The sequence below is a fragment of the Phlebotomus argentipes genome, unplaced genomic scaffold (assembly GCF_947086385.1).
Source record: "Phlebotomus argentipes unplaced genomic scaffold, Phlebotomus argentipes genome assembly scaffold_4, whole genome shotgun sequence".
In the NCBI taxonomy this organism is placed as follows: Eukaryota; Metazoa; Arthropoda; class Insecta; order Diptera; family Psychodidae; genus Phlebotomus; species Phlebotomus argentipes.
The window spans coordinates 13,765,610-13,784,943 of NW_026776174.1; the positions used below are offsets into that span (position 1 = coordinate 13,765,610).

Consider the following 19,334-nt stretch of genomic DNA (forward strand, 5'->3'; position numbering starts at 1 on the left):
CTCTCAAAGTTTAATAACATTGTTCCATCGCGCAGCACCGAAAAAGTGCCCTTGCTTCATTTTGTAAAGTATATCCTTTTAAATGGTCGAGAAAACACAATAAGCTTTCAACATATCGACTTTTCACATAGATTTTCTCCTAATAAAGGGTTCAATTTGATTTCTTTATGTTGTGTCCTTGTCAATACAGGTAATACAATAATCCTAAATATAAATATTCATCTTTGTTCTTAATAAAGGTGTTCCTAAATAAATAAAGCAATTAATAAAGATTTCTTGTTCTTCTTCCTTTCAACCTCCGTTTCAACACTTTGTTGCAGGTTTTTTTTCTCTTCTTTATTGAGCTAAGCATTTAATTTTTTTTCTTCACATCGTAATTAATGTTAAATATTTTTCTTCTTCATCGTAATATTTAATACCACATAGATGCAAATATCTTTTTTTTATACTTTTTCATTGGAATATTAATATCAATAATAATGTTAATATTTTTTTCTTCTTTTTATTAAATATTATAATGGGTGAATAATCATTTTATTAGCATTTTTGGTTTCTCTTAATTGTATTGAAGAACAGCAAGTGACAGGCAGCAACTCCTTAAAGATCCTTATCAAATCTCTGCGTGAAATTAGAGGAAAAAATCAGTGTTAATTAATCAGTGATTACCGAATATTGTGACTTTTATTCGTACTTTTACTTTGTCCTTATCCAACTCTCGCACTTCGGCTCCAGAGGATTCACCTAAATGTGCAAAAGAGTAAAAATATCCTTAATCTTCTGTCGAGAAGCCACAATCAACGGAGAATATTTTCCAACTTCCGCCAGAATTCAACAAACATTCACAAACATCGTTATTTTTACATGTAAAACACGCAATTAAAATCATAAACTCTACGTTTACTAAAGGAACATACAAATCACATCACATGAAGCGATAAAATCATGCATTCTAAATAAGAGGTTAACATCCAACCAGAAGATGGACGAAAAGAAATTGAGATTATGTATTAAAGACTCTTGAACACGAGAACTAAAAGAAAAATCAGCCGCATGCATAGTTTTGAGCTCTTTTGTTGCTTTTGATAGTTTAGCGGTTCCTGAAAGGATTCACAATTTCATGTACGACTTCCTGCAACCAACTCATGGCTATTTACTTATCAAACAAGATTTTCATTTAGTCCCGAAATCCTCGATTGTCAAACATTGTAAAAGAACTCAAGAGGATACGATAAATACCAAACAGACAGTAAAATATAATTGATAACTGAAACAGGATGAGAAAGAGTAACTAAAGAGAAGGAAGACTTTCTGCCACTGAAGGATGGTTGATTGCTGTTGTGTACTACCTTGCTGTGTCGATCATTCCTTGTCCGACTGACTCTCGAATGGGTCGAAGGGATCGAAGAGCAAGCTGTCGCCCTTCTGTGTGGCTTCGCGCCTCGAGGCGCCACTCAAGATGGTGCGATCCTCGAAGAACAGCGGCGAGGGGCCCTGACTGCTGTAATATTCCGCCACGTTCGAGTCCAGCGTGTCGATCATGGTGTTGGAGTCGCAGCTCGTCATGCTGCCCGACATCTGCGAGTCGCGGTCCGTCTGGTACGTGGCGTTCGTGGCCGTTGAGCTGGTGTACTGGTCCAGGCTCTCGCTGCTCGTCAGCAGGAGATCGCCCTCGAGTGGGTTCAAGGAGTCGCTCGAGATGTCCTTGGGAATGGCGCCGAAACTCTGCGGTCCGCCAGTCCTTGTGACGGTTGTGGTCGTCGTGATCACTTGATGCTGCCCCGAAGAGCTCATCACCGTTGTCTGGGTGACGTTCGTCTCCTCCTCAATGGAATCCTCATCGTACTGCTGGGAAAATCTATTCGACCCCGCTTGCTGCTGCTCGATGGAATCCGTGCTGTCGCTCTTCACCGCCGACGGAACAACTTGTTCGATAGAATCTGCTTCTGATTTTGAAGATTTCGCAGTTACGCCTTCTCTCATCAACTCTATCGAATCCATACTGCTCGTCATGGCATCCATTCCACTCTTGTTGATCTCTAAGCTGTCCACACTCTCCCGCCTTGATCCACTCGCTCCTGCTTTGGGCTTGCTAGCCTCGAGACTATCCGTTGAAGTTTCCATGATATTTGACGGCAGACTCTCATCCTCGATCTCATCAAGTTTGTGCTTTAGAACCTGAAATCCAGATGAAGTCATCACCTTTGTCGCTCCATTGGATGTCTTGGTCACTGTTGTCACTGTCGTGACAGTGCTTGTAATCTCTGTGCCCTCAGTTTTGCCTCCCTTTCCAGAACTGTCCGACTTGTTGGATTCATCTGACCTGGAGAGCAACAGAGCAGCTTCTTCCTTCGCCTTAATTTCCAGCAAATGTGCCTCAAGACAAGCATTCTCCAAACCTTCGAACTCTTTTAGACTGGACAAGGAGATGCCATCTCCTTCAGCGCTTCTCGCCAAGTATCTCTTCGGAAAACTCCCGTTCGACAGAGAATCCTGTGATCCTTGATGCTGTCGTCTGTTCTCCAGCGATATCGCTTGCTCCAAGTTCTCAAACTCCTGCAAACTACTCATCGAGATGTCGTCATTCTCCTTATTAAAGCACTTCCTTCCCGCCAGTACATCGTACTCAGGAGTGCTGGAGAACGAGTCCTTGAAGCTACTAATCCTGCTGCTGCCCACTTCCATCTCATTGTCCTCCTCCTTGATATCCTCCAGCACACCGCGCTCCAACTCATAAGGATACCTCAGGTTTTGTGCATTGTCAGCCAGTTGCATCTCAACCCATTTCTTACTGGCCTCAATATTGGGATCCTTCTCAGCCTTGCCGCCCTCCTGAGGCGGACTCTCCTCGAAATCGAAGCCAATCTGCTCACGATTGTGCACATCGCTGTAGATAATTGAGCCTGCGTTAGGATCAGCCGGCGCCGAGTGGACAATATACTTCTCTAAGTCCTCATCGTGCTTCTTCACATACTTTGTGGGCTTGATCTTCACGCTCTTCCCCTCCACGTCCATTTCGTTGGCCTCCTTGGCCACCTCTTCAATGATCACAAACTCATCCGAGATGTCTGGCTGCTCCAGCATCTCGAAAGAGTCACTGCCCGGCGAATCGCCGCGGGCCTCGTCCTTCTGCGCCTCCTCAAAGCTGTAAGTCGGAACGGGATCGGTGATCTTCGACTTGGATTGCCTTTCGAGGAGCTCCTCGTACTGATCTTCAGTCATTTTGTACTCCCTTTGCTGAGCATATTGAATCTTCTGCTCCTCAGTCGGTGATTTCACTTGAGGTTTCGGTGGTTCTTCTTTGAGCGATGCCGGCGGAGCGGATGGCACTTGAATGTCCTCGTCGTCACTGACATACTTATTGGGATCATCTGTGATCGTGATGTTGGGCACATTTGAGTAGTCCTGGAGATTCTGTGACACTTGCTTCAACGTTTGCTGGGTCTCTTGCTGACACTCTGCCTCAGCATTAACGTCTTCCTCGATGGTTTCAATGATCGACTGCGATGGCGATCGCGATCTCTTGATGTCCATGTCTTTCTCGAAAGTCTCCGTTCTCATCTCAGCCGCGCGCTTTCCCTTCTTCGACTGCAGATCAGCGGGAGTTTTATAAGCTCTTGAATACTCAGTCTCATACCGGTCATAGTCAGAGTCTGACCCGCTGCCTCTCTGATCCTCAGATATGAAAGTCTCCCTCAGGAGTGTGACATGAGGCTCTTGCTCGTGGATGATCATCTCCTCATCCAGATCATCGAGCTCGTCGGAGGGCGGTTTGCTGCCAGAGTCAAATCCCTTGAAGGAAGCAAAGCTGGTGCTGTCATTTCTCTTGTGGCCCTTCCCTGGCTTCCTCCCAGAGTCCGGACTGTCTTGAGATTCTGTCGTCGTGCTTCTTGCATCGTCCATTACAGCGGACGATGTCAGCACAACATCGTCTGGCTTGAAAGTGAGGTCAGACTCTTCAAAGCTCGTCGCTATGATATCATCAGTGAGTTTGTGATGAAGCTCGTAACTTCCTGTGAGTGATCCACTGAGAGAGGGAATATCAAATCCCTCCGGAGCATTTTCCATGACTGTCTCTATGCAAGAAGCACTCGAGAGACTTACTGACAGAATGCTGCCATCCTCTAGACTTGAGGCAAACCTCGTTTCATCATAACTTCCACTGCCAGATATCTTTATCTCCTCGCTACTCGTCATGATGCGCGAGGATTCTGTCACAGCAGTCCTGAGATCGTCTTTCTCAGTGATTTCAGGCGACTCTAGTGGATAGATTGGCTTCAATTCCGGTTGGAATGTCATCTCTTGAGATCGCTTCATACTTCCACTGGCCACGGGCTCTGCGCTATCATCAAACTCAAGTAGAATTGTTCCTCCCTTCTCCTCTAAACTCCCATACTTCATTTCACCCTCCTCAGTCTCTGCCTCGGACGTTTCCATCTCCAAATCCATTGTCGAGGGAATTAGCGTCTCTGACGCTTCCGAGACTTCAACACTCGCCAAATGGCCAGAGCTTTCAGAGTCAAAACTCTTCATGCTCTCGCGAGAGCTGATCGTCGCTCCGGCACTGTACTCAAGAGTGCTCACTGCACTGTGATACTCTGTGGACCCTGGCCTGAATGAGTTGTCCATGGCAGTTTGGTACTCTGACGTGAGCAGATTCTCCACATCTGACGATGCTGGGCGACTTTCTGTCTTCTCGAAGCTCTGGTAGTGACTATCAGAGCTGGAGTAGTTGTCCTGGTCAGTAACTGACCACCTATTTGAGCCCGGAACACTGCTTCCCTTCTGCTTGCGCTGCACAACATCCAGCTTCTGTGAGGAATCCTCTGCCGAAGACTGTTGCGAAGAGGAAGCATCCTGAGCGTCGGGCTTCTGCGAAACTGCCTTCTCCACAATTCTCTCGCCCAGAGACACATCGCCATGTGATGAGTCCTCCTGATATGATTCATGAATTGTCTCCTCGGTGTATTTGATGTGCGGCAAGACTTTGAATTCAAACTCCGATGGACTCTGCTTGATAAGCTTGCCATCCTTCACCGTTTCTATGAGTTCCTCCTGAACTGCATCGAGAGATTCACTAACTTCCGCCAAAGTTCGCTCCATGGCGATCTCATCAGTGGACTTTGTTTGAGCTTCCACAATTCTGGAGGATTCTTTAAGTGACTGTGACTCACTCACGCTTTCAATGCTTGCTTGCTTCTTCGCTTCGTCGCCCAAAACATCAATTGCCGTGGCTTTGGCTGTGGTCACAACGTCTTCCTGAACTGGCACCGGAGTCTCAAAGTCCACTACACTCTGATATGGCTTTATTGGTGAGTGAATTACTGGGACTTTCTCCATTTCCGGTGCTTTGTGCAGTTTTGCCTCCTCCTCATCTTGATCCATTTGACTCACCTTCACTGAAGCGTATCGGATTTTCTCCGATATCTCAGTTTCGCTCTTCTCCACAGTCATTCGCTGGTGTTTCTCTAGCTCAGCAGAAGACGATGGAAGAGACATCTCTTCTTCCAGAGTAACACTTTCTTGGGTCGTTCTGTACCCGTCATTATCATATGCAAACTCAGATCTCTTTTCAGTCTGAGTCTTGGTGATTATATTCTTGCTAGATTCACCAATGTAGAACTTTGCCTGTTTGGCTTCTCCGGTTTCCGACTCATCATCAGTCTTCATCAGATTGTGATCGTCTTCCACATACTCGGTCTTGTCCTCAGCCTCATCTCTCTTCTCCGAACTGTCCAGACGATCGCTCAGCGGAAAGCTCTCGTCATCTAAGCGCTCCTCCATTGTGATTGAGTCCTCTTCCTTGCCAGCGCTCCTCGACTCTGTGATGGATCGAGCACTATCGGACTCTCCGTACTCCACGTGGCGCTCCGATGAGATCTCTGATCTCTCAGACTTGGTGTCCTCCCTGAGGCTGGGCGCCTCCGAGGACTCCTCGCCCTTGGACAGGCTTGTGCTGAGCTGAACGCGTGGCTTCGGAATGGGCGCAGCACGGGCCCCTTTGGCCACTTCTTCGAGCAACTTCTCACCATCCTTGGGACTCTCCAGAGACTCCCAGAAAATCTTTTTCTCACTGAACGTCTTCTCTTTGTCTTCCGTGGCTACAGATGAACTCACCTCACCTGACTCATCTGTTATTGATTTACTTAACCTAGGCGTTGGTTTTGGAAGTGTGTCAGGGTCTCTTCTTGGCTCTAAAATGAAAGCGATGAAATGCGTGTTAGGGTTAGAGTAGCTAAGAGATAGGATGGTGTTAAGAAACAACGTGATTTCGGGGAAAAGTGTGAGAAGGGAAGGTTTCGGGGCGGAGAGAGCCAAAAGATTGTTTGCTGTTCAACATCAAAATCAAATGGTTGAGACACACACAAGAGTGGTCAAGAAGAACATAAAGAAAATTAAAATCACCAACAGAGACATGCTGTGTGTGAAAATATCCTTAGTTAGCCATCTTTCGCGAAGAGTACACGTTAGTAAGACACCTTGAGAATCTCTCAGAATTTCTTCAGCAGAGACACAGAAGGCACAAAAGCTATACAGATAGAGAAGTGGGAGAGATTTAGAGGCAGCAGAGACAGGAGAATGGAAGCAAAAAGAGCTCAAAACCGCGGATTTTCCCATACAGTTCTCCACACTGGGTTGTTAGTGGCAAAAGTCTTTGGTAAACGGCAAACTCCATCACACAACGAAAAGATTGGTAAATAGGAAATTCTAGCAACGTCACCTTGATTGAGATCTTGCAAGTCAGTATCTGGCGTGCTGAGGGCATGTTCGGCGGTGGTGGCTGAGACACTCTCATCCCAGCTCATCTTGGAGAAGTCGCTCTGCAGCTGCGACACCTCGTCCCGATCGATCGCCGCCATAGCGCGCTCAAACTCCGCGTCGTCGTTCAACTCCTGGTCGTCGAGCTGCGATGAGAGTCTCTCGAAGCGGCGGTCAATGCGAGCCGCCTTGGCGTCCACAACCACCTGATCAATGCCCTCGTTGTCGTCATCGAACGACTTGCCAGATATTGACTCTATGGTTGGCGATTTCACGAAATCGACACCATTCGATATGTCACTGGTGATGGCAAAATGCTCACTCTCCGACTGCCCACCATCAGTTAGACACTGTGGCTGCTGTTGCGAATGGACTATGGACAAGCTTTGCTCTAACACACTATCGACTAAGTGAATTGCCTCACAACGAACTAATTTATCAAAATCATCCCCTGCAATGAAGAAAATGTTCAAGCAACAAGAGTGGTTTTGTGGTAATCTAAACAGATCTTCTCGTTTCACATCATTTCTTCATCAAAGAACAGGAAGTTTTTGTTTGGGTGATAGAGAGAATAGTTCCAAAAAATGAAGATAAGACATAGACACAGTTAGAAGGGGAGATAGAAAGAATTACACTGGAATGATTGAACATTTTGGCGATTCACTGACAATTTTGCGAGGAAATTTATTGATAAATAAAATATCTGGATGCTCAATCAATATGAAAGCACAGTTAGTAATGAAGCGTAAAAGCTTAAATTTTCGTATAAATAATGTTAAATTACAATGCCAAGTATGAATTTCCAATCAAACAATTAGAGCGCAAAAATTTTCAATCATTCCACGGGATGTACTTCATTAAAAACATTAAGATTTGGAGAAAAAGTCACTCCACAAGAAATCTATTGAAAATCACAAACTCTCTATAAAAACATCGTTCATCTTAAAAGCTTAAAAGTGGCGGAAGGCATTTCTTCTGACTTTTGATTTTCTCAACACTTCTAAGAAAGACAATAAATATTGATACTGATCTAAATATTTATAGCCCTAAACAAACATCTTTAATATACACAAATTTGTCTTTTTAAAAAATCCTCTGTTGAAGAAATGTAACAATAGTGAATTATGTAAAGGATAAGGAAATAATGTTCAACAATAAATGATGATGTGAGGTGCAAACACACTTAATGAGATGATTTAGTAAGAAATTATCTTTCATTGTGTGAATTTTCTTGATTTTTGTTTTTCGAAAATAGGTTTTGCAGCGCAATTTAAAATTGATGGTTTGCAAGAAGCATTTTCATCTAATAAATATAAACTAATATGTAAAATTTGCACACTTTGTAAAAACCAGGAAATGAATTTCATCTAGATTTTCGTATATCTTTCTCAAACACGTTCCAATTTATTTGGTACGCAAAGAGCTATTTTAAGTGTACTTAACCAAGGAGAGAACAAACATCAAATTAAGATACGAAATCAATCTCTAATGTGCACCTTTACTGTGAATTGCTTGAAAGTTGAAAGAAAAGTCTAATAATCTCCTGATAGTAAAAACATGGATTCTTTTTTCCTCACCCAAATCGCACTCAAAGAAAAGAAAGCAGTGTAATTTCTTGCCAATTCCCACTAACTAAATGACGTGAAATGAACGGATATTTTGCAAATAATGTTTTTCATCTTTTCCTCTTCCCGGAAATTTCTAATATTCCGGAAATATCGTCACACACAGCATTGCCTGGCTTTTAGTTTCAATGACGAAAAAAAAAACATAGTGAGGATACGAAACTAAGAAGAAATGTGTGAAATAAAAAATACAATGGATGAGATAAAATGATGTTGATGATGTGTGAGTGAAATGAGCAATAAAAGAGTAGAAGAAAAATTAAATTTTCCAAAAAATACTGTGAAGAAAGAGTTCATAGAAATAGTTGAAAAGAATACGAGAAAACGTGTAAAGAAAAATCTTCCAAGAGTGAAGACTACCCTTAACGGCGTCTAATACAAACCTTTGAGACTATCACTGTCCGACAATTCCGAATCACGATGTTCTTTTGAGTCGCCTTTTTTATCTGCAAGAATGACGGGAAGCATTTTAGCGATACAAGTACAAATAGTGGGAAATACTGAGATTGTCCATTTTTTTTGGATTTGGTGGAGAGACTGTGTCAGTAAATTGAATGGATTTGTAAGAAAATGTCTTATTGTATCATCATGGGAATTTAGCCAGCTTTCGGTATTTCAAGAAATATATATATAACATATCAATTTTACATAAATAACAAAACGATTTACTGAGCATAAATCTTCTGGTAATTAGAAGATAAGAAACACTCACAAAAATCACACGCACGCACACAAAAGCATTATGGTTGAAAAAAGAGTCAAATTACTGAAGAAAGCAAGCACAATCTTTGCATGTCAAACCTCATTTCCTGTTCTCACTCCTTTGCCTCCTCTTCCACGTACTCAACGTCCGTGTAGACTTCCTGGCACTCGCGATGTCCCTTGATGTTGAGCTTCTCCGTCTGCACGTCGAAGGCGCTGCGGCTGCAGTCGGTGATCGTGCACGAGGCGTCGTCCAGAATCTGGTGCACCTCGAAGGGTGTGGCCGTCTGAGCACGAGAATAGGTGTCCTCGTCCGGATCCGAAGGCATGGCCATATCCTCAGTGTCTGTATATGGAAAGCACACTCTGTCCACGGGCAGAGAAGCCTTCCGAATGACCGGAACGCGATGGGCTGATTTCTTCTCACCGCAAGACGCTCCAACGCTGTCAGTGACCGTTGAGACATAAGTGTCTCCTCCGATCAAAGAATTGGTGTCCACACTTGGCATCAATCCTTCGTAGTCCGGAGGATAGTCATCAGCAGAAACATACTCTACGTCTGTCTTCGCACCATCAGTGCTCACAATAACAGGAACAGCAATGGAAGTTCTTCCTTTCTTTTGCTTTCTAACTTCCTTTCTATCCTGAGAATGCTCTTGGTCGCTCAAATCCAACTCCTCAACGTCTGTTCCTCCTAAATTCGGAGTCTTCACTTCCAATTGTTTCTGCTTTCCACGGCCACTACAGCGATGCTTGTGCTTTCTGCGACGACATGCTTGCGCAGGAAATAAATCCTCTGTATCTGTTATTGGATCAGGAGTTTGGTCAGTGACATTCAAGTTTGAGGCCGTAGATTGCTTCTCAGTCACATGAATACTTCCTGACTCCAAATCGGGAGCCTTCTCAATGACATATTTGGAGGAATCATCATCGATATCTTCAGCATCAGAGAGATCTTCAACGTCAGTCAATCCCTTATCAATGTACCCAGAATTGAGCCCAAGCGTTAATCCATATGTTGGTCTGATAGTCTGTCGTCGAGCTCGATCTTCTCTCACCTCCACCAATTCTATACTCGGTGAGGGCAATTTGATTTCCGGAGTCTCATCAGCCTCGCTCTCCACCTCATCAATATCCTCTGTGTCCGTGAGAAATCCCACTTTGGACTTAATGACAGCAGCGGGAATGAGTTCATGCTTCTTTTGGCCATCGTCATCATCGTCGTCTGATGAATTTAGGTTCTCAACATCTGTAAAACCATCATCAACTTCATCGACTTTCAAAAGACTTGGTTTCATCATTGGCACTGCCCTCTTAATCTTCTTTGCAGCGTCTGCGAAAGTGATGTCTATTTCTGGATACAAAGGCGTTTTGACTGATTCATCTTCACCATCACTCAGCTCAATGGTTACTTCTTCCCAGCCATCGAGGATTAAGGGTAATTTCTTCATCATATCCCTTTGATTGCTTATTTCTTCATCTGAAAACATGATGTTTTCTGTATCGGAAACTGCATTTTTGTTTTTCTTAGATCTGCATCCTCTCTTGAGGCCCAAATGTCTTGTGTCATCTTCAGACTCTTCAGACGATGAAGTGCTCTCACCTGTTGTCGTCAAGTGTATTGGTGACTGTGGGAATTGCCCAGAGTCATTCTTCACCACATCGTGATTATCCACTACATTAGCTTCTTCAAGAATTATTTCTTGATCATCCTCCTCAAAAAATTGTTCATCTTCCTCTTCATCATCGGATGCATTCAAGTTCTCACAATCCGTCACAGATCCCTGATCATTTTCATCAACTCTGAGAGCATTCAAAGGTGGATTTTTGGGTGGAGCATCAGACATGTTTTGCTTGTGACCAGAATACTTTGTTGACTCCTCAATGTATGCTTGATCAAGAAACTCCTCCAGAGAAATCTTGATGTCTTCAACAGGTGCCTTGTCATCCTCACCCTCTGATCCTGAAGTGTTCATGTCCTCCACATCCGTCAAAGCATCACACTTGGCCTTTTTCAACCCAAGCGACAGAGATTTTCTTCTGTTGGGCTTTACTTCGCCATCACTATCCAAATTCTCAACATCTGTGTGCACTTCATTGATGTTCAGCCCAGTACTCTCAGTGGCTTCTTCTGCGACATCGTCGGAAAAGTGCTCCTCCGTAATGGATATTGTTGGAATTACAGACATCCTGTTTGATTCAGAAGCGACTTAGCGGCACTCATTCAATATTATACAATTTGCCTATTCAGATCAGCTAAACAAAATAACAATTTTTCTCATTTCATGTGTTCATCAAACATAGAAATTGTAGTTGTAAAGAAAAATTAAAAAGTATTGCAGCATAAAATTCTTGCTCAATTGGAAAACAAAATAAAAATGATCAATCTTTGGCAATTGTGTGGTTCGTTCTTAAAACATAGATATATCACTTAAGAATCTAATAAACATTTACAGCAATGCAAGAAGCGGATGTAGACAAAGTTATCAATCTTAATGCTCTTTATCTACATCCGCTTCATGCATAAAGTCTAATAAATCGGTAAGAAGAGAGATTGTAAAGAGAAATTGAAGGCGTAAAAGAGGTAAGAAAAAAATTTCTTCAATTACCTTGGGTGCTGAGGCTCTCGTAGTCGAACTTGTGTTTCATGCGGGGCGGTGAGACAGCCTTGAAGGCGAGGATTGGCGAGAGTCGGCTCTCCTGGGTCACACCAGCCACGTGAGCGACAGCCACGACACTCTCTGCACCCTTCTCCGTCTCCGCGTGGCCTCCCTCTGTCGCCACAGCTGATTCCTCCTCATCTTCAATAGTACTTGTGATAAGGGTCTCGCTCTTGCGTCCAATTTTGTGTTCGAGCATCTGCAGGGCTCTCTTCGTGGGTTTTGGCGAAGCTGGACTGCATGAGCGCTTCCACTTGCCAAACCCATCGTTCTCATGGTCAGACGATGAGGATGGTAGAGCGATAGAGTCCGACAGACTCGAGTCTGTCGTCTCTATGAAACTCACATCCACATCGTTGCACTTGTAGTCATTGAGCCTCCGCACGAGATCGACATTCGACGTGGACGGCTGGCGATAGATCACTTCAATGGACCGCGAGGAATCAACAGTGCGCGTGAACACCTCACTCGTGATCACTTGGCTTCCATTTTGAATGGATCGACGCAAATGATTGGGACTCGACGGCAGAGATGCAGGAGATTTGTCACGACTCACGTATTCCCGGTGTGTGAAGGGAAGAGCAGATTGACTGCGGTATGAGTCAATTTCCTGGCCAATCTTGCGAGCTTCCCTGCGAGCTTCCTGACTCAAAAGTTTCTCCTTGAGTTCCGCTCTCTTCAGAGTTCTCTTTGGCTCCTGCGGAGAGCTCCTTTTGACCTTCTCGCCCTTCTTCATCTTTTCCTCATCACTTGAAGAGTGGAGAGTGATCTTCGTGGTGGTCATTGTACTCTTTTTCACCTTCACGTGACTAACATCTCCTGCACCTTCCTTCCTTACCTCAGTTTTTGTCTTTCTCACAGGAATCAGACTGAGATTCTTTGTATCCTTGTTACTCTTAATTGTTGCCACTTTTGATACGGCAACAGACTTGGTTTGGATTTTCTTTTTATCGTCCTTAAATGAAGCTGGAGGAGAGGATTTTCCCACTTTAGACGTCGTTTTTTTCTCAGGCTCATCAACCTTCTTCTTCTTGCGTTCTACCTGAGAAGTGGTCTTCTCAAAGGTTTTCTTCTCAACTTTCACATCAGGTGTTTTAGCTCTAAAAGTGTCCACTCGACTTTTAGCCTCTGCCTTCTTGACCGGAGTTCGTGGAGTTTCGCTTCGCGACACAGAGCGCGTTGGAGTCGAAACTCTTTTCTCAGGAATTGCTATTCCCTTTCCAATCTTCTGATCGCGAGACAGAGTCGATTGCATATAGCCATAAACTCTGCTCGATGTGACAGTGGTTGTTCTTGTGCTGGAAGAAGTCACAGACACATCTTCTGTCTTACGACTTACGTGGATTTTCTTCGTGCTGGATTTTCCAATATCAATTTTCTGGACTTTGCTTGTCTTCTCCTTGATCTTATTGGAATCCATCAAAGGTTTAGTTACAAGTTGAACTTTAATGTCTTTCTTTTTCATGGCAGGTTTCATTGACTTCTCAATAATTGTTTCTCTTTCCTCTAATTTCTTTTCAAATCTCTCCTGTTTAGCAGCAATTTTCTCTGGTAATTCAGACTTTTCAATCTTGTCTACACTCTTTATTTTCTTCAGCAATTCTTTCTTCTCAACTCCAGTTCCCTCAATTATAGACTCAACAGCGGAAACACTTTCAGTGCACTCCGTGAGATCACTTAGAGGAGAAGAGGAATCTACTTTCTGGGTTTTCTCGATAATATGATGATGAATTTCCTCATGTCCAGACGAAGACATTTTTTCTTCGCTGGACGATGTTCTTATCTTAGGAACATCGCAGCTTGAATCGCTATCATGCGGAAGATTGCTCACGAATTTCCTCATGGAATCATTCGATATATCTGAAGCTGCATTGTCCGATGCAGAGATGGATCTTTCGGACTCATATCGTGTGGTCACTTGCAAAGTTCTCTCAAGTTCGAAGCTTTGACCCAGCGATTTTGCTGGGGTCTGTCCTGCAGAGTCATCGTCTGCTGTCCAGTCTGTCTCAAGGGAGGACTCAATTCGGTCAGTAACGTTCGTCATGGATGAAGAAGTAACGTCAGTCAACTGGGGTGAGTCATCTTCGAGGAGATCTCTTCCGGCTCTCAAAAATTCCTCACCAAGTAAAGTATCTTCCGTTCGTGAACGCCTTGACTTCCTCTCTGGACTTCTTTCTAATACCACGTCTGATCCTTCCGCAGCATCTGACGATGCAGACGATGGGAGGACACTTGAGGCCAGCGACGACACATCCACAGCTGACAAATGAATTTTATCCAGGGGAATAAAATCAATTTCAGGGCGAGGAACAAGGGAATCAGGCTCTTCACTATGTCCTGTTCTAGTTTCGCCTCCAATGCTTTCAACATCTTGCTTTTCTTGCGCGATCAAATCGTCTTGTGGCAAATAAGATGACTGTTCAATGACCTCAGTCACGGATTCAGACGAGTAAACATCAGGTAATTCCAATATATCAATAGTTTTAGAACACTCAGTAGAAGACTGCAAGCTCGATAAAGGTTTAACAAATGTCGACTCCAAAGGAATTTGAATGACTTCATGGAACTCTACAGGATCCTTTAAGGGAGATTTCGACGGACTTGGCGTTTTAGCCTCTTTATATTCAGTGATGTCAACAGTTTTTTTCACAATTTCCAAATGCAGCGACAAGGACTCTTCTTTATATTCACTACTGGCAACCTCAGTAGCAGAATGAATGGTAGCAAATTGTAGAGATCCTTCGAGATCAGGAGATACATCTCTAGCGCTGGGAACAGAGTCTGGCCCGGGAAATTGCTCGACAACGTCAGGAGATTTAAGAATCTCATCCACCTTTTTAACCTCGCATGATTGTTTAACGATCTCTGTCTTCTCAGTGACAATCTTCTCCAGCTCAGGAGACAATTTGGATTCTTTCGGGCTCTCCTTGACACTGGCGACGGATTCTGGCCGGGAGATTTCTTTTGTCGGTTCCGAAATGGGCTCAGGCTCTTTCGGAGCTTCGTCCTTCGAACTGGCGACGGACTCTGGCCTGGAGATTTCTTTTGTCGGTTCCGAAATGGGCTCAGGCTCTTTCGGAGCTTCGTCCTTCGAACTGGCAACGGACTCTGGCCTGGAGATTTCCTTCGGAGACTCCTTGCCAACTTCCTTGACCTCTTCTTTCAGCTCGGCGGATGATTGTGGCCGAGAGGGCTCCTTGGAAGTTGGCTCGACCTTAAGAATCTCATCCTTGGCGACTTCTTGGATCTTCTGCGCAACAATTTCAACTTGTTTAACGATCTCTGTCTTCTCAGTGACAATCTTCTCTAATTCAGGAGACAGCTTGGTTTCTTTCGGGCTCTCCTTGACACTGGCGACGGATTCTGGCCGGGAGATTTCTTTTGTCGGTTCCGAAATGGGCTCAGGCTCTTTCGGAGCTTCGTCCTTCGAACTGGCAACGGACTCTGGCCTGGAGATTTCCTTCGGAGACTCCTTGCCAACTTCCTTGACCTCTTCTTTCAGCTCGGCGGATGATTGTGGCCGAGAGGGCTCCTTGGAAGTTGGCTCGACCTTAAGAATCTCATCCTTGGCGACTTCTTGGATCTTCTGCGCAACAATTTCAACTTGTTTAACGATCTCTGTCTTCTCAGTGACAATCTTCTCCAGCTCAGGAGACAATTTGGATTCTTTCGGGGTCTCCTTGACACTGGCGACGGATTCTGGCCGGGAGATTTCTTTTGTCGGTTCCGAAATGGGCTCAGGCTCTTTCGGAGCTTCGTCCTTCGAACTGGCGACGGACTCTGGCCGGGAGATTTCTTTTGTCGGTTCCGAAATGGGCTCAGGCTCTTTCGGAGCTTCGTCCTTCGAACTGGCAACGGACTCTGGCCTGGAGATTTCCTTCGGAGACTCCTTGCCAACTTCCTTGACCTCTTCTTTCAGCTCGGCGGATGATTGTGGCCGAGAGGGCTCCTTGGAAGTTGGCTCGACCTTAAGAATCTCATCCTTGGCGACTTCTTGGATCTTCTGCGCAACAATTTCAACTTGTTTAACGATCTCTGTCTTCTCAGTGACAATCTTCTCTAATTCAGGAGACAACTTGGTTTCTTTCGGGCTCTCCTTGACACTGGCGACGGATTCTGGCCGGGAGATTTCTTTTGTCGGTTCCGAAATGGGCTCAGGCTCTTTCGGAGCTTCGTCCTTCGAACTGGCAACGGACTCTGGCCTGGAGATTTCCTTCGGAGACTCCTTGCCAACTTCCTTGACCTCTTCTTTCAGCTCGGCGGATGATTGTGGCCGAGAGGGCTCCTTGGAAGTTGGCTCGACCTTAAGAATCTCATCCTTGGCGACTTCTTGGATCTTCTGCTCAACAATTTCAACTTGTTTAACGATCTCTGTCTTCTCAGTGACAATCTTCTCCAGTTCAGGAGACAATTTGGATTCTTTCGGGGTCTCCTTGACACTGGCGACGGATTCTGGCCGGGAGATTTCTTTTGTCGGTTCCGAAATGGGCTCAGGCTCTTTCGGAGCTTCGTCCTTCGAACTGGCAACGGACTCTGGCCTGGAGATTTCCTTCGGAGACTCCTTGCCAACTTCCTTGACCTCTTCTTTCAGCTCGGCGGATGATTGTGGCCGAGAGGGCTCCTTGGAAGTTGGCTCGACCTTAAGAATCTCTCCTGGCGACTTCTTGGATCTTCTGCGCAACAATTTCAACTGTTTAACGATCTCTGTCTTCTCAGTGACAATCTTCTCTAATCAGGAGACAATTTGGATTTCTTTCGGGCTCTCCTTGACACTGGCGACGGATTGGCCTGGAGATTTCTTTTGTCGGTTCCGAAATGGGTCAGCTCTTTCGAGCTTCGTCCTCGAATGGCAACGGACTCTGGCCTGGAGATTTCCTTCGGAGACTCCTTGCCAACTTCCTTGACCTTCTTTCAGCTCGGCGGATGATGTGGCCGAGAGGCTCCTTGGAAGTTGGCTCGACCTTAAGAATCTCATCCTTGGCGATTCTTGGATCTTCTGCTCAACAATTTCAATTGTTTACGATCTCTGTCTTCTCAGTGACAATCTTCTCCAGCTCAGGAGACAATTTGGATTCTTTCGGGCTCTCCTTGACACTGGCGACGGATTCTGGCCGGGAGATTTCTTTTGTCGGTTCCGAAATGGGCTCAGGCTCTTTCGGAGCTTCGTCCTTCGAACTGGCAACGGACTCTGGCCTGGAGATTTCCTTCGGAGACTCCTTGCCAACTTCCTTGACCTCTTCTTTCAGCTCGGCGGATGATTGTGGCCGAGAGGGCTCCTTGGAAGTTGGCTCGACCTTAAGAATCTCATCCTTGGCGACTTCTTGGATCTTCTGCTCAACAATTTCAACTTGTTTAACGATCTCTGTCTTCTCAGTGACAATCTTCTCTAATTCAGGAGACAACTTGGTTTCTTTCGGGCTCTCCTTGACACTGGCGACGGATTCTGGCCGGGAGATTTCTTTTGTCGGTTCCGAAATGGGCTCAGGCTCTTTCGGAGCTTCGTCCTTCGAACTGGCAACGGACTCTGGCCTGGAGATTTCCTTCGGAGACTCCTTGCCAACTTCCTTGACCTCTTCTTTCAGCTCGGCGGATGATTGTGGCCGAGAGGGCTCCTTGGAAGTTGGCTCGACCTTAAGAATCTCATCCTTGGCGACTTCTTGGATCTTCTGCTCAACAATTTCAACTTGTTTAACGATCTCTGTCTTCTCAGTGACAATCTTCTCCAGCTCAGGAGACAATTTGGATTCTTTCGGGCTCTCCTTGACACTGGCGACGGATTCTGGCCGGGAGATTTCTTTCGCGGTTCCGAAATGGGCTCAGGCTCTTCGGAGCTTCGTCCTTCGAATGGAACGGACTCTGGCCTGGAGATTTCCTTCGGAGATCCTTGCCAACTTCCTTGACCTCTTCTTTCAGCTCGGCGGATGATTGTGGCCGAGAGGCTCCTTGGAAGTTGGCTCGACCTTAAGAATCTCATCCTTGGCGACTTCTTGGATCTCTGCTCAACAATTTCAACTTGTTTAACAATCTCTGTCTTCTCAGTGACAATCTTCTCTGGTTCAGGAGACAACTTGGTTTCTTTCGGGGTCTCCTTGACACTGGCGACGGATTCTGGCCGGGAGATTTCTTTTGTCGGTTCCGAAATGGGCTCAGGCTCTTTCGGAGCTTCGTCCTTCGAACTGGCAACGGACTCTGGCCTGGAGATTTCCTTCGGAGACTCCTTGCCAACTTCTTGACCTCTTCTTTCAGCTCGGCGGAAGATTGTGGCCGAGAGGGCTCCTTGGAAGTTGGCTCGACCTTAAGAATCTCATCCTTGGCGACTTCTTGGATCTTCTGCGCAACAATTTCAACTTGTTTAACGATCTCTGTCTTCTCAGTGATAATCTTCTCTGCTTCAGGAGACAATTTGGATTCTTTCGGGCTCTCCTTGACACTGGCGACGGATTCTGGCCGGGAGATTTCTTTCGTCGGTTCCGAAATGGGCTCAGGCTCTTTCGGAGCTTCGTCCTTCGAACTGGCAACGGACTCTGGCCTGGAGATTTCTTCGGAGACTCCTTGCCAACTTCTTGACCTCTTCTTTCAGCTCGGCGGATGATTGTGGCCGAGAGGGCTCCTTGGAAGTTGGCTCGACCTTAAGAATCTCATCCTTGGCGACTTCTTGGATCTTCTGCTCAACAATTTCAACTTGTTTAACGATCTCTGTCTTCTCAGTGACAATCTTCTCCAGTTCAGGAGACAACTTGGTTTCTTTCGGGCTCTCCTTGACACTGGCGACGGATTCTGGCCGGGAGATTTCTTTTGTCGGTTCCGAAATGGGCTCAGGCTCTTTCGGAGCTTCGTCCTTCGAACTGGCGACGGACTCTGGCCGGGAGATTTCTTTTGTCGGTTCCGAAATGGGCTCAGGCTCTTTCGGAGCTTCGTCCTTCGAACTGGCGGTTTGTGAACGGACTCTGGCCTGGAGATTTCCTTCGGAGACTCCTTGCCAACTTCCTTGACCTCTTCTTTCAGCTCGGCGGATGATTGTGGCCGAGAGGGCTCCTTGGAAGTTGGCTCGACCTTAAGAATCTCATCCTTGGCGACTTCTTGGATCTTCTGCTCAACAATTTCAACTTGTTTAACGACTCTGTCTTCTCAGTGACAATCTTCTCCAGCTTCAGGAGACAATTGGATTCTTTCGGGCTCTCCTTGACACTGGCGACGGATTCTGGCCGGGAGATTTCTTGTCGGTTCCGAAATGGGCTCAGGCTCTTTCGGAGCTTCGTCCTTCGAACTGGCAACGGACTCTGGCCTGGAGATTTCCTTCGGAGACTCCTTGCCAACTTCCTTGACCTCTTCTTTCAGCTCGGCGGATTGTTGTGGCCGAGAGGGCTCCTTGGAAGTTGGCTCGACCTTAAGAATCTCATCCTTGGCGACTTCTTGGATCTTCTGCTCAACAATTTCAACTTGTTTAACGATCTCTGTCTTCTCAGTGACAATCTTCTCTAATTCAGGAGACAATTTGGATTCTTTCGGGCTCTCCTTGACACTGGCGACGGATTCTGGCCGGGAGATTTCTTTTGTCGGTTCCGAAATGGGCTCAGGCTCTTTCGGAGCT

At 45.5% G+C, this 19,334-nt stretch overlaps 1 protein-coding gene across 1 annotated transcript; it reads right to left on the reverse strand.

Annotated features, from left to right (window-relative positions):
- Positions 1-321: 321 nt before the first annotated feature.
- LOC132258528 (microtubule-associated protein futsch-like) lies at positions 322-19,278 on the reverse strand (the record flags this gene model as incomplete). Its single annotated transcript, XM_059755859.1, has 14 exons — positions 322-618; positions 692-741; positions 1,347-6,191; positions 6,719-7,207; positions 8,765-8,827; positions 11,693-15,704; positions 15,774-16,382; positions 16,705-16,719; positions 16,777-17,537; positions 17,645-17,851; positions 17,932-18,272; positions 18,304-18,796; positions 18,903-18,987; positions 19,019-19,278. Coding segments are annotated over 12 exons (12,167 nt in total), but the record flags the coding sequence as incomplete, so codon positions are not given.
- Between the last annotated feature and the right edge of the window lie 56 nt (positions 19,279-19,334).